General features: G+C 48.6%; 1 protein-coding gene across 2 annotated transcripts in view; it reads left to right on the top strand.

Annotated features, from left to right (window-relative positions):
* The first annotated feature begins 3,722 nt into the window (after positions 1-3,722).
* The window catches only part of LOC144125679 (lysosomal alpha-glucosidase-like), a 45,996-nt gene continuing 23,681 nt past the window's right edge, over positions 3,723-26,037 (top strand). For both annotated transcript variants that reach the window (XR_013313409.1, XM_077659272.1), the window contains exons 1-9: positions 3,723-3,953; positions 15,105-15,470; positions 16,646-16,785; positions 17,875-18,061; positions 20,541-20,716; positions 22,000-22,168; positions 23,742-23,838; positions 23,933-24,045; positions 25,410-25,535. Coding sequence is in view for 1 of the 2 variants with exons in the window: in XM_077659272.1 (XP_077515398.1) it covers positions 3,840-3,953; positions 15,105-15,470; positions 16,646-16,785; positions 17,875-18,061; positions 20,541-20,716; positions 22,000-22,168; positions 23,742-23,838; positions 23,933-24,045; positions 25,410-25,535 (1,488 nt within the window). In the remaining variant the exon portion in view is untranslated. The remainder of the gene's footprint in view (positions 3,954-15,104; positions 15,471-16,645; positions 16,786-17,874; positions 18,062-20,540; positions 20,717-21,999; positions 22,169-23,741; positions 23,839-23,932; positions 24,046-25,409; positions 25,536-26,037) is intronic.

Here is a 26,037-nt window from a genome sequence, read left to right as displayed (position 1 = left end):
CTCGGCAATGCGTAATTACAGTGTAGTTTTTTAATATTTACTTTCATTGTTTGGAAAGTCATTCGACCTTCGCGAAGCCGTTGGCGGACGCTTCACGTCAGCGGTTCGAACGGCCCGCGGAGTCTTCGCGGCCCCTGCCCGAGCCGCTTTCTGTAATAGCCGTGATCGAGCTTCTACATCTTAGTCGAATGTCAGGCGGATGTGTGTGTTTCACAGCGATCGCAGTGTCCGTTGTTTTGCACCTGCAGAGATGACGAAAGCGCGAGGGAACGTTTTAGTTCTTTCTCTCTCTATTATTACTATTTTTTAACTGCTGTTGCACAGCGCTGTGGGGACGAAAGAAAAAAAACATACACGCACACACAAACGCCAACCTTTAACTTTAATGCATGGCTGTGGATGCGCCGAATTTATACATGGAAGCACGCCCCTCGAAAACTGCAAAATCAAAACAATCCGCACGTGGATGCCAGGCGGAAAATAATATAACGGGCATGAACATTAAGAAGATCAGAGCCAATAACAAGAGAACCAGAACACGTGGTAAATCCCTTGCTGCAAACAAAAGCTAAACAATGTACCAGGAAAAGGGCACCGACGGGAACAAACATGAGAAGGAAGACAACGACCGCAGAAGGGGCGAAAAACGGATACAACTGAGAGCGTGCCTTTTACCACCTTGTGAGCGTGACCCGGGACACAAGCGAACTCAGAGAAAATCGCGTCACAAATAGCCACGAGAACCGCGCCGGTAGACTAATAAGCAAAAAAATGACCATGACGGCTAAAGCGGCAACAACAAATGAACAGGAAGCCTAAAACTACAACAATAACACGGCTAGAGAAGAAACTTAAAAACCACCAAATAACAGGGTATCGAGTGACATGAAAGCTAAAAACGCCAATACAACAAGACAAAAGCGATAAAAGGTGAAGAAAAAAAGACAAAGCAGGAAACTAAAAAAGCTAAAACCTAGTAGCACAGAGCCTGAGCCTTGGCAAAGAAAGTTGTATGTTATGTCTGCAACCCGACAGCGCTCTTGTTCGGCGAAGAAACCTAATGCTTTTTTTGTGAGGCAGACTGAGGCTCTACTGACGCGTTTTTTGTCCGCGCGCAAAATTTCTTGACCTTCTGCTATTTCGCGGATGAACTAGACCCTGTGCTTGTGGATGACAGAATATTCCTTAAGCAGCGCTCTGCATTTGCAGGACCTGCGATGTTCTCTGAGACGCTCACTTTATACGCCTCCCGGTCTGGCCGGTGCAGCAGGCACCACACGTTAAAGTGAATTTTCTAGACAACGCCTTCAGAACAGGCTGCGGACTTGTTCTCGTGGTTGACTGTGCATTTCGGCTTGACTTTCTGGACAGGGCACGACTCCTTGCAAAGGGTTGATAGCTTGACGGGATTTGAACATACTACTTTGACTCTCGCGCTTGCACCAATCTTCTTTAAGTTGTGCGAGACCGTGTGAATATACGGAATCATAGGTACATCTTGCTTTTCTTGAGCTCCTCTTTTTTTCTTGGCCTTGAGTTGATCCTTTTCTTCAGCACTCAAACAGACCTACATTTTTCGTCTTGCAGGCCTTCGGCAACCGATATTAGCAAATGATCCGGGTATAGCCCGCCGATTTCAGGCGCGTAACCGGGATGCCAAAGCTCTTGTTCATAGAATGATGGCCTGATTTCTTGACAGCAGCGGTGAAACAATGCTGCACAATGGCCAGTTATGAGTGGGTAGATTAGAAATGTAAAAGGCCCGTCATTTGTCCTCGGTTCGAAGCACCAACAGGTGGGATCTTCCTTGAACGTGAACCGGAGGTCAAGAAACCATCCCGAGCCTTCTGCGGGAAGTTCATGTGTCAGGACCAGTGGATCTGAGCCCGTCTTGAACTTTCTCAGCGTGCTGTCAACTAGAGCTTCATTGCACGAATCCACGACCACTAGGTAATCATCTACATTGCGAAACACTCGCACGACGCTGGAGTCAAGCTGTTTGGCCAGGGTCGAGTCTCGGTGCGCGAAAACCAAGTCACTGAAAATATACGGCAAGGCCCATCCTTCCTGAAATCCAACTCACCCGCCGCTTTCTTCCATACTTTCTAGCTGAGCATGCACCGCGACGTACCACCCCCCCCCCCCCCCAAAAAAAAAATGCCTTGAGCTTCTCCCGAAAAAAAAATTTCTGGCTAGGTGCCTCCAGGTATAGCCCGCCGATTTCAGGCGCGTAACCTGTATGCCAAAGCTCTTGTTCATAGAATGATGGCCTGATTTCTTGACAGCGGCGGTGAAACAATGCTGCACAATGGCCACAAACATTTGATTGACTTCACTGGTTTATTCGTTGATCGACTCGTTGATGCGCTGAAGTTTGCCATGTCGATTGCCGCGCTGTAAGCAACTGTTGGTGCACTCGTAGTGCGCCACCTTCATGCTCTTATCAGCATGAGCTTCCGCGCTCTGTCGAAGCCACTCATGCCGTGCACACGTCAGCTAGCTGCGCTACGCCAAGAGAAGCTAGGCAATAAATGCTATCTGGCATACGGGGGCCCCAGATGGTTCAGAGTGTGCTCTCGCGTTTGTAGCAGCCCAAGCGGCTGACGGCAGCAGTTTTTAGTCGCCAAATGGAACAACTGCAGTGCCACCTGGGAAGCGCAGGTTCCCTATTATTGCTCTCGTTTTCGTATAACTGTGGCTGTGGCGAGCAACTGCTGACGCGCCACTGTTGCCGCATCCTCGGCGCCTCCTGAGGCCCCAGTAACACGTCCCCTCCTTTGTCCTGCCAGAATTCTGCATCACTTCAACAAACCACCGAGCGCATATTGTCCTGCATTAGGCATGAGCAGCTTCGACCTTCTCTCCGGTCATACGACCTGGATACGCGTGCACCTCAACCATCGTCGCCGCCCAGCCCCCGAACTGGCCAGTATAACAGCTGCGCTGCAAGATTGCTGCGAGTGCATGGCGTCGCCACGCCCTCTCAGCCGTCTAGACGGGCCCGAAAAGTTATTTCCTCGTGAGTCCGAGCGCTGCAGCATTCTTTCCGCAGAGCAGAAACTGATCAATCTTTAATCGAATCCAAAATGTGCACAGAACCAGCGTTTACGAGGCAAGGCCGCGTGATGCCAGTCACTGGAGAAACCGGCTAGTATAAGTACAACACCGGTACTTGGCAACCTTCCACTGCTATATTTTATTTATCGTGAGTGACCAACGGCTCGCTCTAACACACGGGAGGGTCTTCCTTCCTCGGCGCTGGTCCTTGATTTGTCCAGTGTACCGCTGAGAGTGCGCCACGCCACACAGTTGTCAGCCAGTCAGTCAGTCAGTCAGTCAGTCAATCAATCAATCAATCAATCAATCAATCAATCAATCAATCAATCAATCAATCAATCAATCAATCAATCAATCAATCAATCAATCAGTCAGTCAATCAATCAATCAATCAATCAATCAATCAATCAATCAATCAATCAATCTACTCAACAATCGATCAACGAATAAACCAGTCAAGTCAATCAAATGTTTTTCTCTCGACCCCCTACCATGTTCTTCTCGCCCTGTGCCTCACTGTGGCTTCACTGCGATACAGCGGACAGAAAATGGCGCAAGATTAGATTCTTCTCTCTCTCTCACGCGTGATGCAACTGCTGCCGACGCACCTCTCCCCCGCTGTGCCGCCGCCGCCGCCGCTCGCATCCTGGCGCTGCCGCGTCGTCCGCGCTCGCGCGCGCGACGCGAAGGTTGTGTGCGTGCTGCTGGCACGGCGCTGCGCTCTCTTCGGCCCAGCGTGCGTCGACGGCGTCTTTTCGCGGCGCCGGTTCTGCGGGTCGCCCATGCGGGCTGCGACGCCCCTGTGCGCGTGCCAATGCAGCCCCTGCTCGTGCTCCTCCAAGTCGGCAGAGTACCGCGCCTGGCGACGGCCGTCCAGGGGACGCGATGACAGCGAGGTGAGTTTGAATCCATCTCCGTGTGCACTGCTACTCGTACAGCGGAATAGCGGGCACGGGAGCTGCCGAGGGCAACTCCAGTGGTGGAAATTAGTATCGGCTGCCGCGGACGGAATTTCGTATACCGTACAACCGGCAAAATGTTCACCCCTTTCTCATACGCCGTGCTTCGGGGCCGTGGTGTATGTCTTTTTTATTTACAACTCTAAAATGTGTTTCTCCGAAATCGTTTTATGACGGAGCGAATGAGGCTAAGATTTCGAGGCGTTGACCTATAAGTAACAACAATAAAAGATAGGTTCCTGTACTAGCGTTATAAGAATATTCTCTGCAGATCTCACGGCCAGTTTCGAGCGTACAAGTTGTGCGTGCACAGAAACGCCTGGAAAACCAAGTTAACTTCCTCCAGGAGCAATGACTCAGTCTCCTACTTCTTGTTACGTCAGTCGCTTTGTTCCTCACTGGCGTCGCTTAATCGTGCTGCCAGCCGCTAAGACACTCGTGCGACCACTTAGAGTTAGCACGAAATAATAACATTCCCAAATGTCAGCATTACGTGCAAATGCACAAGGTTAAGCCGAACCTGCGTAGGAAGTTATAGATTTGGCGGACGTTCTGTGGAACGGCTGTAAACAAGCCAGGCAGGTTCGCATCAGTATTGGAGTTCTGCTGATAAAGCCTGACTGCAGCCTGATAGCACGAGGAAGAGTGGTGGTGAGATTTATCTGTTATCTCGACGTGTTTTCGCTGGCCTGTTTATATATATTAATGTCAACGAAACAATAGACGCATTGCGATGAACTGGCGCCGAGGTGGAATATTATTTGGAGGCTTTTGCGTTCGCTTCTGAGCTTGCAACCCAGCTTTTATCATTCATGTATGAAGAAAAAGGAACGCCGACCAAAAGGTTGTTGTTTAAAACGAAGACGTTTCGGCTTCCATACGGAAGCCTTGAGTGATCAAGGCTTCCGTATGGAAGCCCAAACGTCTTCGTTTTAAACAACAACCTTTTGGTCGGCGTTCCTTTTTCTTCATACATGAATCTTCTACCCGACCAGACGAGTTTTCGTCAGACTTTAGATTTCATTTCAGCTTTTATCGTGTTGGACTGCGCGTATTTCGCTGTCGCAGACGAAGGCAACACGCTTCACTAGTGCGAAAAATTAGAAAAAATTGAACGTAGATGTCAGTGCGATCAGTGCGCTCATACCGTCCATTGTTTCGTATGACGAAAATCTCACCACGTCACATCAACAAAAGACGCTGAAAGAGCAGATCACTCTCACGACGTTTTTCGTTATCTTGGGGGATGACGCAGCCGTCAGGCTTCATCGCAGCTTGATGATTCGTCGGTCGAGGGCAGGCACGTCATCGGAAGAAGCTAAAAGGGAAAGCTTGCTTCGTCCTGCATGAGCAAGTGAAAAGCCACAATCTTGAACCGTTTAAGTCGGAAACGCCCTGTGTGCTAATTAATTCCGACTCTCGTGGCGGTCCGGTTGAAATCTTCAAGCTGGCTTTCCCGCACAAGAGTTGTGCCTGCGCAGCGGTGTCATACCTCGGGCTTGCAGCCGCTGAAGACTGGATTCCACGAAGTGATGAGCTGTCACTGTATGCTCGTTTAGGGGCAGAGCGAAGGAGTGCGAGTTTTGAGCGAAAAACCACCTATCGCATATTAAAGGGTCGAATCGACTTGCAGAACAGAAACAGTGAACCCTTAGCTTCTGATGGGTGGTGAGATATTGCGCTCAGTAGTCGCACATTCCCGGTTATGTGCATATAAATGGGTGGCGGGCAACCACAGCTTAAGCCATACAATTCAAAAATATATATAGGAGTTCTGTCTTCTAAAAAACCAAAAAAATATGTGTAATTGTGCATCACCGGGCATAATGTCGCCAGAGGTTCCAACGGGGTACTGTTTCCACCGTTCAGCGCCGAACCACGCTTCCACGTGTTTCGGCGCGAGGCTTGGGAGGTGCATTCGCGGGCACGGTGGCGGAGGTGCGCAAGCCCGCACACATGCCCGCGTCTGCAAACGCACTGTACGTGCTCGCACAGGCCCGCATGCTGCGCCGTTCGTTTCACGCAGCTGTCAGCCATGCCCCCTCCTCCACCGCGTTCAGCTCTGACGGAGTGGAGCTGCTGCACATGCTTCATTGTGGCTGTTCTGCCGTGACCGCTGTTTTGTGCCTGTCTCGGCTCACTTCCTGAGCTTTCGACCGTATGCGTCACCCCGTGCGTCATCCTGCTGCTGCAACCACACAGCAACGCTGGAACGAAGAGATGCCGCCAATAGTCAGTGCCGGAAGTTCGTGATTAATTGCTCTCACGCCGATAAACTGCCAACTTCATTCTGTGAGGGGAAAGCCGTCAAAGATGAAGCGCCATGTGCACTGCGGATGCTTGATAGGACTGCGGCAGTGTGCAAGTCGACAGTTTTGATGCATTTAAATACCCATTAACTGTGTTCTCGTTTTTATTTTCGATGCAGCGTTGTTCTGTGCGGTGGTGATATCACTGCGACACTATACGAGCAGTAACTCATGAGCGGGTGGGGTCGTGCTGCTGAGTAAGTCTCCGAAGTTGCGAGACACGTGCGTTCGCACCTACTGCTTAAGAAGTAGCACTGATTAGCGTATGTGGATAATAATAATAATTGGTTTTTGTGGAAAGGAAATGGCGCAGTATCTGTCTCATATATCGGCGGACACCTGAACCGCGCCGTAAGGGAAGGGATAAAGGAGGGAGTGAAAGAAGAAAGGAAGAGAGAGGTGCTGTAGTGGAGGGCACCGGAATAATTTCGACCACCTGGGGATCTTTAACGTGCACTGACATCGCACAGCACACGGGCGCCTGAGTGTTTTGCCTCCATAAAAACGTACCCGCCGCGGTCGGGTTCGAACCAGGGAACTCCGGATCAGTAGCCGAGCGCCCTAGCCACTGAGCCACCGCGGCGGGTGCGTAAGTGGAAAGATCCAGTTTTAATTATGAAGCAGATTAAGAGGGCATGACAGGAAGACGATGTGAGCGAAAATAATTTGTTTTACAAAAAGAAAACAATGCAATTTTAATGATGTGCATGCAAGAGCCAGGTTTGTCAGTCAACAGCGCCGGCTAGACTGGCAGCATGCTGATGACTGACTGACCGACAAAATGAGGAAACCGTTTGCTGCCTTAGGTCGGCTTCCTAATTATCCTGAAACTCACCCATGTACTTGAGCTTTTTAAGCCTCTTTTAATTTTTCTCCCGGAGTCAAAACGAGGTCTCTGACAGCTGTCAGTGCAAGTGCGCACCTAGGGACTCAAAGCACGGGTTCGCCTAACGAAGTCAAGGATGAACTGGGTCGCCCATTGCAAGCAGTGTTCCCGCTGAGGCCAATTCTCGGGTTGCAGCGGCAATCGCTCAAGCGTCGTGCAAGCGACAGGAGACTTTTACAAAAGGCGGGCTGCGCCTGCCGCTGTTTCTATGATGAAAACGAGGTGCGGTTGCAAACCTTGATAAGTATACAACTGATTGGGAAAAAATTTGTTTACATATGTACACATGCCAAGGTTAGAGGATACATTGCTAATTCCTGATTGGGGAAAATTTATTTATTTATTTATTTATTTATTTATTTATTTATTTATTTATTTATTTATTTACAGAATTGCAGGCCTTTCTGAGCCCTAGCAGGAGGGGCAATACAGTGCAACATGAATATAGAAAATAAAACACTGAAAGAAAATTCGAAACACAAAGCAAAATTTACATATGTACACATGCCAAGGTTACCGGATACATTAACATTCACAAGTAGACATGACGCTAAGCATGTAAGGCGAGCCAACTATCCTCTGGCCAGCGATTTCCTCACCTGGGTGCACCCTGCTTGGTAGCGGTTGTTTATTAAAATAATAGTAAAAAGGAAGAAAAAGATTTCTGCTAGCCCCGGCATCTGCCATCGATACTGAAGCACCTGAGCTGAGGCAGCGGCTGGGGCAGCTGGGATAGCAGGCAGAATGGAGAAATGAAATGAAAGATGTGAGGGGACAGGAAGAGAGGATAGGGGGAGAAGTAATATACACAAACTATTTACACAATAAGAAATGTGTCCAGGTTGTGCGCGTGATTAGTTCAGTTTAGAGGAATTAAATCACACACGCGCACAGCACTGTGTAGGTTACAACTGGAGTGGGGCGTCCAGTTATTAATCGTTCAAGGTAGAACTCGCGGAGCGTTCGGTCACTGCGTGTAACTACCTGACGGAGAACAGACGGGACGTCAAGCCCGTGTGTTCGAGGAATGCACAGAGGCTGACCAATGTTCGCTCACGAGTGCGCGCACTGCCCTGCGGCCACAACGCCCATAAACCATAAAACAACAAGAGCGCGCTTGTAAGGTGCGATGCCAGTTCACGCTGAAGACGCCAGGAGGTCAAAATCAAGTAGCCAAAATTAATCCGGAAACCTCCAGCACTTACTTGGAGACGTCGAACAATACGTAACATAACAAGCGGCCTCGGCGCGAATGAACATTGGAAAGCGTCCCCCAGGTCTGAGACAGGATTTAAGCGCTGTTTAAAAAATGCCGGCCTAAGTGCCTTGTTTTCTCGTTTGGTTTAAAAAAGAGAACAAAATCCAGCTCTCATTCTGCAGACCAATGGCGAAACTTTATTCCCCTTCGAAGCGGCAACGAGTAGGCAGACGCACGTGCGCGCGTTCTGCAAAGTGTGTCAGTCTCGGCTGAGGCTATACGCGCGGGCTCGCCGCTCACGACCGCTTCTAATCGCGGATGGGGCCGGAGCGCGAAAGCGACGACCTCTCGCCGGTGGCCACACCCATGTGCGAGTGGACGCGCCGACCGAGAACGTGCATTCGCCGTACACCGCCCGCCGCATACATGCGTGGTACCGTCTTCGAGCGCGCGGTTTGGAAAACAAGATTCTGCGCCGCAGACGAGTGAGGGTCACAGGAATGCACGCATGTTGCCACACGAGGTCGTCAAAAGTGCGCGCTCCCGATAGTGACGCCTGTGTGAAGATTGCGGCGAAGGTCGCCACCGCGTCCGATGATGATGCGCATGGGCGTGCTTGCTCGCTGGTCGTTGTGAACGCTGCTCTGCAATAAGGCCGTTCTTTTCTTACCGGTGGTTTACATCTTCAGACAGAGAGAAAAATGAACGTGGACTAGCTCAGCTATATAATCCAGGATATACAAAGCCAAAGCTTCCGTTGTGTTCATTGGCGTTGGCGTTGACAGCGTTCCAGACGCCGATGATTTTGAGGAAAGGAAGGGAGCATAACTGCCTCCCTGGGTCGGTGGGTCGTCTGGAAATAGACGGGAACTCCTCATCAGTCAGGATATATAGCTGGCAACATGGAGGAGTTCTATAGCAATAACGAGAGGGTGGCAACTATCGTAATTAAGTTCAATGGGAGGTACTGATAATAATAATTGTTTTTTTGGGGAATGGAAATGGCGCAGTATCTGCCTCATATATCGTTGGACGCCTGAACCGCGCCGTAAGGGAAGGGAGAAAGGAGGGAGTGAAAGAAGAAAGGAAGAGGTGCCCGTAGTGGAGGGCTCTGGAATAATTTCGACCACCTGGGGATCTTTAACGTGCACTGACATCGCACAGCACACGGGCGCCTTAGCGTTTTTCCTCCATAAAAACGCAGCCGCCGCGGTCGGGTTCGAACCCGGGAACTCCGGATCAGTAGTCGAGCGCCCTAACTACTGAGCCAGCGCGGCGGGTTATGGGAGGTACTGTACAAGCTGAAGGTGGTGCAGACCTACGCACATACATTCAGCCATGGCGACCAGATCATTGAAAGCTTCTATGAAGACATGAAATCGGCAATGAACAAAGTAAAATCACAGTACTTTGTACTGATGGGCGGCGATTTCAATGCTGAGGTGGGAAAGAAGCAGGCTGGCGACCACGCTGTAGGCAACTATGGGATAGGTTCCAGAAATAGCCCGGGAGAGTATTAGTAGAGTTCACAGATTGGAAATAATTTACGGATCATGAATATCTTCTTCCGCAAATGAGAGAACAGGAAGTGGACCTGGGACAGCCCCAATTGTGAGACTAAAAATGAAATAGGCTTTATACTATGCGCTCACCCTGGCATTGTGCAGGATGTACAGGTCGTTAGAATCGTGCGGTATAGCGACCACTGAATGGTAAGGTTTCTAATTAGCCTATATTTCAGGAGGGAGCGGAAAAAAACTAGCGAAGCGGAAGTCCATTAACGAGTTTGCGGTAAGATGAAAAGTAGAGAAATTCAAGATTTAGCTACAGAACAGATATTTAGCTTTAACTGAGGAGGAATGTCTTAATGTTCATACAATGAACAATAATCTGATAGCTATCATTGCGGAGTGCGCAATAGAAGTAGGCGGTAGGCCGATTCGACAGGATATCGGCAAGCTATCTCAGGAGACGAAAGATCTGATTAAGAAGTGCCAAAGCATGAGGTCGTCTAGCCCTAGAGACAAAATAGAACTAGCAGAGCTATCGAAGTTAATAAATAAGCGAAAAGTAGCCGACATAAGAAAGTATACTATATAGAGAATCGAGTATGCTCGAAAGAATGGAGTTAGCTTATAAGCGGTGAAGAGGAAATTAGGCATAGGTAAAAACCAGATGTATGCGTTGAGAGACAAAGAGGGCAATGTCATTAACAATATGTATAAGATAGTTAAAGTATCCGAAGAGTTCTACACAAATCTATACAGTAGCCAATGTAATAAGAACGTTAATTAGAGGGACAGTAGCGAACAGCAATGCGTCATACCGCCAGTAAAGAAAGAGGAAGCAAAGAAAGCCTTAGGAGCAATGCAAAGGGGAAAAGCAGCTGGTGAGGATCACTTAACAGCAGATCTGTTGAAGTACGGAGGGGAGATTCTGCTAGAAAAGCTAGCCACCCTGTATACGCAATGCCTTATGACCTCGACCGTACCAGGAGCTGGGAAGAACGCTAACATCACCTAAATCCATAAGAAAGGAGACGCCAAGGACTTGAAAAATTACAGACCGATCAGCTTACTGCCCGTTTTGCCTGCAAGGCATTTACTAAGGTAATCGCTAATAGAGTCAGGGCAACCTTAGACTCTATTCAACCAAATGATCAGGCAGGCTTTCGTAAAGGATATTCCACAATAGATCACGTTCACACTATCAATCAGGTGATAGAGAAATGCGCAGAATATAAGCAACCCCTATATATAGCCTTTATTGATTACGAGAAAGCATTCGACTCAGTGGAAACCTCAACAGTCATGCAGGCATTACGAAATCAGGGCGTAGATGAGCTTTATGTGAAAGTACTGGAAGATGTCTATAGCACCTGCACAGCTACCACAGTCCTACATAAAGCCAGCAATAAAATTCGATTGGATCTGATTTTATTTATTTTCATGTATCACACATACATGAAGAGATGAGAGAAAAAGCTGTTATTATGCAGCTGGACTCGGCTCCCATCCCTATAATACAAGAGGAGAGCTTCAGCTACAGATGCACAAGATGTCAATTAAAAACAAACCAGTACATGATTGAACTGTAATCAACATCACAATAACGAAGGGCGTCAGGCAGGGAGACATGATATCGGCAATGCTATTCGCCGCCTGTTTACAAGAGGTATTCCGACTTCCGAGGCCTGAATTGGGAACAGTTGGGGAGAAAAGTTAATGGAGAATACTTGAATAATCTGCGATTCGCTAATGAGATTGCCTTGCTGAGTCACTCCAGAGATGAACTGCGAAGCATAATCAATAAGTTAGACAGGCAGAGCAGAATGGTGGGTCTAAAAATTAACATGCAGAAAACCAAAGTAATGTTAAACAGCCTATCAAGGGAACAGCAGTTCACAATTAGTAGCAAGGCGCTGAAAGTGGTAGAGGAATATGTCTATACTTAGGGCAGGTAGTGACTGCTGATCCGGATCATGAGACAGAAATAACTAGAAGAATAAAAATGGGGTGAAGCACATATGGCAGGCTCTCTCAGGTCATGAATTTTGTTACAACGGCAGTTTTCTATCCCTCAAAAGAAAAGTGTACAACTGTATCTTACCGGTGCTCACCTACGGAGCAGAAACGTGGAGGCTAACGAAAAGGGTTCAGCTCAAGTTAAAGACGACGCAGCGAGCTATGGAAAGAAAAATGGTAGGTGTAACGATAGGTGATTCCGCGATGACCATAGGGTCGTTGCAGAGAAATAAAATAAAATGAGCAAACAGTCGCGATCATCATACCAACTGCGATTGAATTTTGATTAATTCTGGCTTTAAACGGACGCAGCACTCTACAGCTGAACTCTCCCGTGGAAAGCCTCAGCGCCGTGCGCGCGGCAAATGGCGTTTTGTACGCACGCCCTTCGCTGTGTTGCTTTGTGACTTCTTTGAAAGCCTAGAACTGCTAAAATGCGCGTCTACAGCCGCAACAATACTCATCGCTCAGGAGAATCCAGTGACTGCCTATGTCACAGCCGAAGCCTTGAGAGCGCATATTTGTCGCCTCTCTAGGATTCCCGCACACCATCTTGCCAGTTTTCCTGCTAACCGGCCGAGTACATCGTTTGCGAAAGATATTGATGCCCATCGCGACTTCCTACCAACACAATTTACTCAAGTACTTGCTGTTGGGCTAGTTAGTTCATCATAAAGTTGAATGGCGCAAGGGAACGAACACAGGAAGACACAGAGGCGCTCTTTCTGTCTATGTGTCTTCCTGTGTTTGTTCCCTTGCGCCATTCAACTTTATGACCAATTTATACCAGCCTATAGACCGTCTTCTCCATTATGGAGTCTGCACCAACCTCGTGTGCTTCTTTCCATACCGGGCATCAAAAAGAAGGCTGATTTATTGTCGACAGCACTAAAACAGACAACTCTAGAATATTTGCATGAGAAACACGGACACCGACTGCACGTATACACCGATGGCTCAGTGACCCCTTCCAGTTCCTCGGGCTCCGTAGTCATCCTCGTAAGGACCATAGTTAAGAAAGTGAAGACATCACACCGGACTTCATCGACTGGTGCAGAATTTACTGCTATTCGTGTCGCCATTGAGCATATCAGTGAAGAAACACCCCCGCAATGGTCTGTTTTCACTGATTCAAAGGCTGCCCTCCAAGCGTTACAATCTGCTCTTCGTCATGGGTCCCATGAAGAACTTGTCACGGAAATCCGAGAGCTCCACCACACAGCCATCATCAAAGGGCACTATATTGTTTACCAATGGCTGCCAGGACACAGCGGCATCGCGGGCAACCACCGCGCGGACGAGGCCGCGCGAACTGCTCACCATGAGGGCGATTGTGTGTCCATCCCCATCTCGAGAGCCGCCGCAGCGGTTAGACCTCTGTCGCGGGACATCACGCTTGCCGCGTGGAATTCAGGCCAATGCTCGCATTCGCGATTAAAAACCTTGGACCCAGATCTGAAGCTTCGGCTTGGAAATCCGGCCTACCACGACGTGAAGCAACTTTGTTGTGTCGCCTGTGGTTTGGTGTAGCTTTCACCAAGCACTACTCCTTCTTAATAGGTATGGCTGACAGCCCTGCACGTGCCATCTGCGAGTGTGATGAGACTATAGCCCACATTCTTTGTGAATGCCCTGCCTACAGCGCCGAAAGACTGTCTCTCTGCCGTGCACTGGAGCATCTCGACCTGAGCCCACTGACGGAAACGAAGATTCTCGGCCACTGGCCGCGGCGGTCGTCGGCGGTGAAGGCCTCCAAGGCACTGCTCCGCTTTTTGAGGACTTCTGGCCTGCACGATAGGCTGTGACTTTACTGAACGCTGTGACTTTGCATAGTGACTTCAATTTCCTCCAACTGTCTTTTCTCCTTCATCTTTTTCCCGCCTCACCCTTTTCTCCCCTGCAGGGTAGCAAACCGGCTATTCTTCGGGTTAGCCTCCCTGCCTTTCCTCTTCCTCCTCCTCCTCCTTTGAAAGCCCAAGTCTGTCTCAGCTTGAGCCCGTGGCATTCATAACTATGAAACTTTTCGCATTTCTCATCAACACTGCATGGCTGGGCTATATTAATTAATTTCGGGATTTGTAGCTATACCGTGCCACCTATACCAGTTGTCAGGTAAATCCACGTCTGTCGCTTTGGGACGTTAAACCCCCATAAACCAAACCAAACAAAATCCACGTCTCCAGTAGTCTGCTGGACATTTTCATCTGTGCATCCGCAACTGACACATCTTATTAACCTCCCAAACACCTGCGTGACTTCATTATTAACGCGATAGCGTTAAAGACCCCGTTCCCCAGAAAATCCGGCGTCGGTGTTGTCAGCGCTGTGAGCGAAAAATCGCAAGCATGGCTCTGGCAGGGTGTCCCCTGAGACTAACCACTGCGAGTACCAAGGACGCGCTCCGCGAGTTAAGTGTTGTTGTACATTCCTGTAGATGTTGTTAACGCTGTTTTGCGCTCTTCCTGTACTTTCGAGCATTTTGAATCCGCTGTAGGCTTTTTGTATGTATTTTTTTGTACTTTCAGGTTAGTGATTGGCATTTTATTTAATGTACTGTCATCTCACATTGCGTCGCATTCCGTAGGCCTTCGCCTTTCGAACCTGAGCAGAAATGGTGAAGCTTGTCTCATTATCGCCGCACACTTTGGTCTCGTTAATTAGTGTCATGAAAGTGACGGACATTAAATTCTGATTGTAAACGTAGTGCTGCCTGAGCGTTGCGTTCCGCTAAGGCACTTTAGACGTACCAAGAGACCGCACTGATCGCCTTCACGTGAACCATCCGATGTGCGCGTTTGCACGAGTGTGACTTTTATGTGGGCTTGTATCAGCGTGTTCTACGACCCATCCTCATCTGGAGTATGCTGCCAAGTGCAGACTGCTTCAAAAGTTTGGAGTCCACTGCTGCCGTGGCTGAAGTGTGAGCGCTGCCGAGACGCAGCTCTGGGCGAGGAGGCTTGTCCCTCTTGCTAGCGTTAACTTTTTTACAGCGAGGTCTCGCGAGAGCGAAAACAACTTGTCTCCTCGCCCAGCGTAGCGGCGAGCGCAGTCGATAACAGCGCCGCCGCGTGACAACGCTCCCGTTCCAGCCATGGTCTCGGTGGACTTTTGACGAAGGCTGCCGTCTCTACGAAAGACTGCATGTTCCCTTTCTGACTGACGCCTTCGCAGGACGAGGGTTCGTCCTCGAGCGCCGAGGACGGGACGAGCGCGGAGTCGGCCCTCGCCGGCGGGGGGGGCACGACGCTGAAGCAGCATCGGAAACGCTGCTGCGACGACGACTTCTCGGCGCTGTCGACGCGACTGCGCTGCCTACTGGCCGTGGTCATCGTGCTGCTCGTGCTCACGGCCATCTTCGTGCCGCTCTACTACTTCGTCTTCAGGCAGCACCTGGGCCCGCTGTGGCGAGCCCTGTTCGCGGCACGCTCCGCCGATGCCTCGTCGGAGACCACGTCGGGTGGTGCGACGGGCATTTCTACGCTGGACGACACGCTGCCGCCATTTCAGACACCGGCGTGGAAGCCGCAGTGCCCCGATGTGAGTTCTCGGGGTTAACGTTGTTATGTCGCCCGTCGGCAACGGAGGCACCCGGGTGAATTTAGATCACCTGCTGTCTTTTAACGTGTTGTGTCATCGGTCAGTATACCTCCATCGAAATGCGCCCGCTGTAGCCGGTATTCGATCCCACAGCCGGTGCTCAGCAGGCGAGCCGCTTCTCATAAGTGACGTACACACCTTAAGCACGAAAACAGTGTGAGAACAAACCGCGTTATCGTGTTAGCGAAAGTAAGAAAGAAATATCTGAAAATGAAGCAGGTGTAGTACGGAGGAAAGCAGCGGATAAGTGATAGCTAAGGAAAAAAGAGGTTAACCTTACAGTCCAACACAATATCATATAGAAAGTTTGGCTGCTTCCCGTGACTATTTCCTGGGAATTAGCATATGGTAGATCGCCCTGGGAACAGGACATATTATGGCGCGTGCGCAGTGTTATTTACAGTTAATGCTTTGTAACGGCATCCACTCATCTGCTCGCCTTTGGTGACGCACCAGCGAATCACTACACACCGAGAGCAACCACTGCGACGTTTTGTTTGTTTTCGCAGTGCATGGTGTGACCAAAGCTAGAGCTCACACAATTAAAGCCCATGAAGAGCTCGCGTTTATCGGTCATTCCTGTCTGTCCCGACTGTGAAGTGCCAATTGCTTGTCGACCGCTCTCTCACCGTGCAGCATCGGGAATTAAGCACACCGGATCCGGCTAGAATCCTCCCCAAGGACCGGCTGGAATTGCTAGTCTGCGAGTTCGCACGAATGCATAACGAAAACACTGCTCACAACGCAACCGGACACACAGACAGGGGGCTGTTCTTCTGTTCCTGAGGGTGTGTGTGTGTGTGTGTGTCCAGTTTAATTGCGCAGAATTTTCTCGTTACGGCTGGAAATACTGCACCCCTTGCATGGTAATACAGCATAGCGAACATGTGAGGAGGCATAGCAAGCTTTGTGCTCTGATATTGACCGCCCATCGGCACCGGCGTATCGGCAGCGCTTTGTCGCACAGCAGCTTTATTGCGTAAAATAAAGCGCATGGGCAACTTTGGGGTTAAGTAAAATACAGTTTCGAAATTGATACTTGAGCGGTATAGATCGATCGGACACTGGATGATCGGTTCGCCTATAGAGTGACATCAACGCCGCGTTGTCCGCAGGCCCCGGTTCTCGAGTACAACCGGTTCGACTGCTACCCGGAGAACCGTGACGTGGACGTACGCACCTGCGAGGAGCGGGGATGCTGTTGGGCCGTCACCGGTGTCGGCAACAACGGCCCCGCTGCCAGGGAACACTACAGGTCCGCTTAGCCTAAAGGTGGATCGCCGTTAGAGCACGGAACGCCGCTGGACCCCTATCGGGAGTTTTCTCGTGAAAAATATAGTTGCACTATGTTGTTTGTCGCACTGGACGAAATATGCAGCGATTATGCCTTTAGCGGCGTGATATGTGCAAGCACTTCGATGTGCGCACCATACGGTACTATATTAATTACTCGTACGTATAACGGGCGTGTTGTTCCATCCAGCTCAACTGAGTTCGTTTATTGCATTAATTAATTAAATTAATTTGTATTGAGTGAAGACATTCAATTCAGTTGCTTGCATTCAAATTGATTTCAATTAAATTCCTTAATTCCTCTTCCATTTTGGTTGGCTCGAATCCCATCCGGTGCGCCGGGAGAGTTTCCGTTTCTGGTGGACACAACTCGACCGATGATTTCAGCTTCGAATACCGCTAGTTTCGGCGCCGATTTCGCCGCGATCTCGGGACCATGTTCGCAGAGGATGCCGAGAATGGGAGCTAAAAGCATTTCGTGCTCGGCAAATCGCGCGCGATGTTCGGTTTCAATGCGCATGAACCAACTCTGAGAGTCCTGAACGAAGCCGGACACGCTGTAGTAGTGGCACATAACCTAAATGTTGCGTTGGGCTGCAAAGTCTCACTGGTGAAGCCTTCGTTTAACTCTGCCCTCGCGGTACTTCTCTATTATGGTTCGGAGTTTTGACCAAGGCGTACTGGCCGTGCAGTGACCATTACTCATCATGAGATCTTCCACATGTAATTGTGTGCAGCTATAATATACAGCGTGCATGCTCGCTGATAAGGAAACTTTCTGAAAATTTACATTCGTGTTTTTATTTATGCGACGCGCATTTCATTACATGCTATATTCACAACTGAGCTTCTGTGGGCGCGCTTTGCCTGTGTTGGTTGAAACAACCCAGTGGGCACTGACAACGTGGTTGAGTCTCGATGACCATGGCGGTCAAGCATGATGAATAGCCTTAGAAGCTGCATCAATAATGACGCCTGCCGGGTGCGAATCCTTCGGGGTCATCGGCACACATTCATTTCTTGCACAGGATGTGTCTTTCGTCTATTGCAGAGACCCAGTTCCCAAGTGCATACTGCCGCTCAACTCGGGCTACCGGATATCGGGGCCCGAGGAGCCCCTGTTTGCGGGCTACGAGCTCCCGCTGCAGAGAATTCCCTCTCCCTCCCGGTACGGTGACGACATCGCGCACCTCAAGGTGCGCGTCCAGATGCAGACGCCTTATCGCCTCAGGGTCAAGGTACGTGCGCCTCTCAACACCATTCGATGTATGAATTATCTGTTGCGACATTCTTGTGGCCCCAGTTACTCTCTGTGAATAAAATCATGACGACGCTCAGAAATCTGTAAAGCCGCCAGGATAACTTCATACGCTGTGAACACCTTGTGCTCCGCAACCCGCGGTTCTTTCGCTTGTAGTGATTGTGAAGATTTCAGCGTATATTTTTGTTTAGTGGCCATTTACAAATTCTGACTCGTCCAGAATCGTCAGAGCCCAACGTTACTATAGCGCAGTGCTGCCTATGGCTGCAAAGCTCGCTAGTTCGAGCATCCCTGATTTTCGGCTCTAAGATTTTTTTTTGCCATCACATTAAAAAAAATTCTGCTTTTCGACAAAAATTTACTACGTAAACCTCCTTCGTGGGAATGTCAGTATGTTGATTAGTTGTTGGGTTACCTATAACGTGCACAGTCTACGAAACGGAATACCACATGCTGAACCAGCTACAATCTGCGCTCGTTAATGCACAGCGTCTAATGTACTTACATTCATATCATTTCAAGTGACTGCGTGCTATCGGCGTGGAAACTCCTCAGTGTAAATTGGGACATCCTGCTGTTCGTTTTGTTTTGAATATGGTCATATGCATGATCCGGATTCCTTGGCTGTTATAAATTTTGAAAAAACCCCGCTTGTTTGGACTGTTGCGCAGAGCTCCACAATGGAACACTTATGCTTCTTTAAAAGATTTAAATCTGTGCAAAAAAGAAACCCTGTCTTTACCTTTCGAGACCTTTTGATCCTTGGGGAGGCCGTAAGGGATCCACTATAAGAGTAAAAAGGCCCCAGTTACTTTTGGCAAATACATACATAGCATGCTGTTTTACCATCTGCACTTTTCAAAGTCAATTTGATGGCGTTTTTATTTTCGCTTTGGGAGTACGCATGTACAATATTTAACGCGAAAGCAGAGTATGAGACAAAAAGAGCACGGACGCGGAGGATCTCAACGTTTTAAAACTTTCGCATTCAAATGAAGTCTTCCTCTTGAGCCCTGGCAATTAGTTTCGGATTTCCATTTTTTAACCTCCCGGCTCGCGTGTATATCAACCATAATTTCACTTGCGATATTTCATTCCAAGTCCGGTGTTTGGTCGTTTCCTTGCCCTCACATGTAATGTTTCTCCTTCCCACGAGCATGTTACGCAGTTCGCGAAGGGGCTTTCATATTGTTGGGTGGCGGCCAGCCGAAGATAGAGACATGACGGCCCACGTCAGTGGGATTATTTAAATGACCGCTGCCCTACCGTCCGTCCCGCCTCACTGCTAGCTTCGTATTCTTCAATGGAAATATTTTCAGCTAATTCGTCCCAACACGCCTTTGTTGGTGGCGACAGACAATGGCTTTTACGGGCGCTTGCCCTAGTGGCCAGAGGGCTAAATAAGTGGCGTGTGTACAGATGAAAAACGGTGCCTCCCACATCGTTTTTTCCATTGTCCTCACTTTAGTACAGGAGCTCTGTGTCGTGTTCGGACATTTGGCCGATAGGTCAACGTCACGGGTCGTTTGAGCTGCGGCCAGTCGCCTGTGCACGAGGCAACAAATGTGCCGATGTCTCGGTCCCACAAGCATTGGACTAAGGATGTGTTTCATTCTCTCATTCTTCCTGTCGCTTGTATCTTTGTGTTGTCCTCTCAAAAGGCCGCCAAACTGGGCGCTTCTTTTTGGCAATGTGTCCCTGACTTTCGATTTTTTTTTGTACTTTCGAATTTTCACTGAGTTTCACTCCTGCAAGCCGTATTCAATAGTTTCCGCCTGCTGAAGTTTAAATACGGGTCGAAATGTAAGAGGTCACATGCGAACTAAATGATGCCCTCTTTCCCATAACATTAAAAAAAAACGTTGCATTAATAAAAAGTTGCAGCCCAGCAAGCGAGAGGTATTGAACGAAAGAAGAAGAAATTGGTTTTTGAGGACAGGAAATGGCGCATCTTATCCCTTCTCCCTTTTCTGTTCATGAGGAAGAATCCACCGGTGTTGCGTCCCCGCGCGTTTTTCTTTTTCAATAACTGCGTACAGGTTAACAGCCACCCAATTCTTGGCCGATGCCCCAGTAGGCGTATGCGCCATCTTTTGATACAACAACAACAACAACAACAACAACAACAACAACAACAACAACAACAACAACAACAACAACAACAACAACAACAACAACAACAACAACAACAACAACAACAACAACAACAACAACAACAACAACAACAACAACAACAACAACAACAACAACAACAACAAAAACAACAACAACAACAACAACAACAACAAATGGCGCATTAATTGCCACACTGGACGTCCGAACCGCGCCGTAAGAGAAGGGAGGAAGGTGGGAGTGAAAGAAGAGAGAGGTGCCGTAGTGGAGCGCATTGAACCCCAATCGTGGTTACCAAATCCCGAGTGATTCACTTACGGCGCGCATTGATTTCATGGGGACAGATATACGACGCTTCTGAGGAGCGCTACGAGGTTCCGGATCCTGTGATCCCCGTGGAGATGGACCTCGGCTCCCCGCTCGCCCACGAAGGGGACGTCCGAATGTACGCCACCAGCTACAGCCTGGCCAGCGACCCCTTCAGCTTTCAAGTGCGACGCACCAAGACTGGCACCGTCATGTGAGCGGACGCTAACCGTTTCGTTTCCTAAATATACTTGTGTATTCACGCCACCGTTACTTTATCCGTACAAGGTCAGTACCCTGCCTAGCTGCGCACCAGCGTTACCAATCTAGCAAAACTGCTGAGCACATTTCATCAGCCAAAACTTGGTCATCGCTTTACGGCGCCCTTGAAGCCGTCATGTGTTGTCCACTTCGATGCCTATTTAACAGGTGGGCTGCATGCAATACAAGGGTCATGAAAGCGATATTTGAACGACGGTGAGAATTGTAAAGAAAGAAAAGAAAGGAAGAAAGAAAGAAAAAGAAAGAAGGAATGAAAATAAAGTTGGTTGTTGAAATTGTCGCTTTATAATAGTACATGCTTGGTTTCCAGCCGCACAACACTGCTGGACTTAGTAACGTGAAAAGAGTTAGCTGACGTCTTTTTGCTTCCTGTTGACAAAAGTGGGCACATCGGTCGCTTCAAACCGAATATTTAGAAGAATACTTTCTTTACGCAACCTATTGAAAAAGTTTCTAACGACTGCCTTGAGATTTGTGTTCGTCCGACGTTGAGTCCATTGCTGCTCTGGCCTCTGCATATTAAAATAGATGAGCAACGGTGAAAGATGACTGCTTCTCTGGTGTACGAGGTCTGAAAACTTGCGGGGAGAAACTTATGGCAGTGTTTCAACCGCCACCAGGCACGGATATATACTTTATTCTGCGATTTCCAGTACTGAAAACAGCATGAATTGCAGACCTGAATCAAATTGTTGAACTGTTTTGGAATAAAAACTGAGCGAAAAATGTATTCAATTTCAATTCAATTCAATTCGTTTATTTTTCAGAGTGGTACAAACACAAACTCTGAATGGTCCCCTGGACTAAAAGTTGCTCTAACAAAACTTGACGACGGCCCAGGGCCACCTTGCAAGGCAGCAGTCGACGCAGATTATTAAACAAATAAAGAAAACCGCACTCATCAAAGGTCACATTGAAAATATATGGGCTATAAAGCAGGTCTCAAAAGCGCATATATACACGAAACAAACAGTGAGACAAAAAGAAGAAAATCATGAGATGATATGGAAACACGCGGTCAAAGGACAATTAGTTTAAAACCTGACCTATCTATGACATTATTATGACCTTTCTCCTTGTCGTCGTTCTCAGAGTCGCCAAAGCTAGCTGTCATTCATAAGATGACATTTAGTGATATCTTCAGGTCAAACTCTTTATATGAAAATTTTTTCATTAGATGCCTAGGCTATGCTGACCTTTACTCACTCACCGCAGCTTCGACACAGGCGTTGGGGCCCTGGTGTTCTCGCACCAGTTCCTGCAGCTCTCGGCGCGCCTGCCCAGCCGCCGGGTGTACGGTCTGGGCGAGCACGCGCACAACCGCTTCGAGCACGACACCGGCTGGAGGACATGGCCCATCTTCAACAGGGACGCATTCCCCGAGGTACTCCGGATGGATGTTTCACTCCTCCCAGCACCTTGTCCGTTCTCTATAAAGAAAGAGGGCGAGGCAAAAATGGGCAAGGAGCTTAATCAGCCACAATGTCTGGCTGGCGTAGCGACGTAAATGGAGGGAAAGGGAAGACAGAAAAGAAAAACTCAACCCACCGTGCTCGTGAGCGATGGGTGCTTCGTTGTCTAACAAAGCAGAATACCCCCATGAAGTACAGAGCTGATAAAATAACCTATCTTCAACGCTGTTATTTCTTGCCGATGGATACAGAAGTAAGCGATGACTCCGTAAGCAGGACAACAAAAAAATAATAAAAACCAAGCGGCCAGTTGGTGCAGCGTATGCAGATCACTAATACTAATGCTTCTGAGTCACAAGGAAATGTTACTCATTCGCATGGGAGCGAAATTATGCGATTTGCACGGTCGCTGGAACTCTCTTGCCACGAAAACGTGCGGCTGGATGTTACGGTCGTGGCTGGACTTGTGAAACATTATTGAGGACATAGGTCGTACAGATATTGCCCTGTCTATAGCATAGGTTGCCACCGGCCAGGAAAAAAAAGTCAGTGATGTTATTGCCTATAGCTGCGTTTCCATCGCGCTTCCAGAGCAGCTCTAACACACAGCATTGAAATAATTGAATGATTTGCACCACATGTCGAGCATTAGGCAAAAAGTGAAAAAAAAAATCTGTTCACACCGCGGTATTAGCTAAGAGAGAGATGACTCTTACAAGACTCAATGGAAGAGTACGCTTAACACAGCCTGCAGGTCAGTCCAATATAACTAATTTTTACTGCGCCGAGCGTAGGAGCATCGAATCTCCACACAATGAAAATAAAAAGTAGGCCTGAACTTTAGTGACCGGGGTCTCAAATCTTCGATCTGCCAGGACATCACAGTGAACTAATTTGTTTAACACTTCTCGACACGACGCGCTGTCAAATTATCATCATGCCGTTTTTTTTTTACTCAGTATTCTTTTTTTGCTTCGTCTGCGATAACATCAGTGAAGAAAGTAGCCAGCAGTCTCCGAAACCAAGGACCATAGGGGAAGGTTGTAATCTTGTGTGTGTGTGCGGGCGTTCGTGTGTGTGTACTGACAATGGGAAATTAACAGTATAGTAATATTATCGCTGAAAGATAATTGATTGGAAAGTACGAAAAACAACCCTCCGGCAGAATATGGTTGTTTTTTCTCCTACCTTCTGGCCAGTTATCTCGCGCCTCGGCCAGATCTACGTGGCCGCGGTTATGGAGCCGTTTGTTGATGTGTCTTGATAAAAACAACATACATGCACTGCCCGTAAAGAGTCCCGCACCTGTTAACGAAATGAGGCAAGGTGTTCACCTAGTCATGGCACTCACCGAATTTTCCGGAATGACCACGCTATCTGCAGAGCTGGCCTGCACGTATACAAGCGGTTACTGCCTTTATTGCGTTCGTCGGGAGTCGGGCAACACAGCCATGTTTTTTTTTTTTTTACGGAAAACCCCCAGCTGCTCCGGAGACGCTGTGTGCGTGGTCCAAATGTGCATGCGATGTGTGCTGTTCCTTGCAGGACTACTCGAACCTGTACAGCTCCCACCCGTTGTACCTATGCGTCGAGAAGGACAACAACGCGCACGCTGTGCTTCTGCTCAACAGCAACGCCATGGGTGAGCCTCGCTTATACCGGTTCAGAACAAAGGTTTGGCCGGACACGTGTTGCTTTGGAAACAGCAGTGTCTTGTCGGCATCTTTCTTTCCCAGAGGTTCAGCTTCAGTCGACCCCCGCTGTGACGTTTCGGACGACCGGCGGCGTCCTTGACTTCTACTTTTTCCTCGGCCCCACTCCTGAAGACGTGGTCATGCAGTACACCGAGGTGAGCGGCGCACATCTATCAGATGTGCACGATTTAAATAGATCCATGGGAGGCGAACGTATTACCAATTTACATGGTGCTCAGACACCTTTAATATCAGCGTACGTTTCGAAAATAAAATGAGGAGCAGGGACAAGAAAGTGAAAGCAAACCGCGGGTTCCCGGAAGGGCTCCTCAGCTCAGAGGTACTTCGGCTGCCGCCTCCCAAAGGACCCCGTCCACAGTCTGTATATATAGTTGGGATGACGGCATGCTCTTAGGTAGTGAAATAGGTTGGCGTGTGTTGCGGCAACTATATACAGTATACAGTGTGGTTGAGGGAGGGTGGGGTGAATTTTGTACACAGTAGGAGGACACACTCAAATGCTAATCATAATGCAGCGACGACGTCGCTCAAAGCTTGTGTAGGCTACCGCTGCGGTGGATCAGTAGTTAGAGCGCTCGACGGAGTACCCGAGTTCGAACTCGAGCGCGGCGGCCGTGTTTCGATGGAGGCTAAACGCAAACGGCGCCTGTGTGCTGTGCGATGTCAGTGCACGTTAAAGATCCCCAGGTGGTAGAAATTATTCTGGAGCCCTCCACTATGGCACCTTTTACTCTCTTTATTTTTTCACTCCCACCTTCCTCCCTTCCCTCACGGCGTGGTTGAGGTGTCCGACTTGAAGTGAGGCAGTACCGAGCCTTTCATCTCCAGATAACCAATCATTTACGGTATTACATGACATTATCTTGAAATAGGCTCATGACGTAGCTCGTTACTTTAATTATTTCGTTATAGTTATGTGCGCATATGTTTTTCAGCTGGACAGGTTTTTAGCGACAGGCCCTCTGCTCGCTCATCCAAATTATTTTTGCTTAACCTTTCAGCCTGCAGTATATTTTTCCTTCTTCATGTCCCGCGCTCTTTTTCGTATTCGTTTTTGTTCTCCTGAAAGCAACACATTTGCGTCTACACACGTACAGGTGCGGCCCAAATATTACGGAGTTTGAAATTTTTCTCACGTGCTCTGTAGAGGAGATATGAGTGTGTCTTCTGTTCATACGCGAACGCGTCAGTGACGTGTGCTAAGCAGTAAGAAGCACCTCCTAATTTGCGTTAGGTAAGGTGTGGCGAGAGTTCGAAGCAGCGAAGCGCGCTCCGTAATATTATGGCCGGGACTGTACACTAGCCAGATAAAGCAAGTAGCTTGACTTTGGTAACTGCCAAGTATCGTTTTCTCCGTTGAATGTTTTGAAACAGAATATGTGTTCTGCAAGTCGTTCTTCGTTTCGAAGCAGCATTGTGAATGACCTGATTTAATTGTCCTTTCGTACAAAGACAAGGAAGGGCGGTGACAGAGAGAGTGTGGAATGTATGTTCGCAGGCGGTGGGCCGTCCGATGATGCCTCCGTACTGGGCGCTTGGCTTCCACCTGGGTCGCTGGGGCTACAGGACGACCGACTACGTGCGCGACATGCAGAGAAAGATGCGTGACATGAACATACCGCAGGTGGGAACAGCTCCTTCGCGCCTGCGCTCACCTGCACGCGCGCCTTCTAGTCTTTCTCCCGAGGCGCTGTATTAAGTGATTTCTTTGTGACTGCAAGCAAGCGAGAGCTATTCCTTACTTGACACTATTTTTCAGTTGGTTCCGGCTAATCTGTTAAGAGAGAGAGAGAGGGCGTGGGCCAGGCGGCGAGGTTATTCAGAAGCAGTTCAGTTCCCAGCATAATAGAGAGAGACGGGCTAGTTGGCGACTATTAGTAGTTGGTGACTATAAGTAGGTGACTATTAGTAGTTATCGGTTCCGCGATACCACTATCCTGAACAAGTTCGGGTATATACTAAGCAGAGTAGTGTACGAGGCCTACTGTATCAAGAAGGAATCCGGCTCGTGTGTCAGCAAAACCTCGGTAAACCTGTCTGATAAACAGTATTCATATCTAGATTGCATGATGCCCCGTACACGCCTGCGCACAAGTGTTACGTGATGATGTTTGTCATGTTACAAT

This window comes from Amblyomma americanum, chromosome 3 (assembly GCF_052857255.1).
Source record: "Amblyomma americanum isolate KBUSLIRL-KWMA chromosome 3, ASM5285725v1, whole genome shotgun sequence".
NCBI lineage: Eukaryota > Metazoa > Arthropoda > Arachnida > Ixodida > Ixodidae > Amblyomma > Amblyomma americanum.
This window is presented reverse-complemented; position numbering and strand designations above follow the sequence as displayed.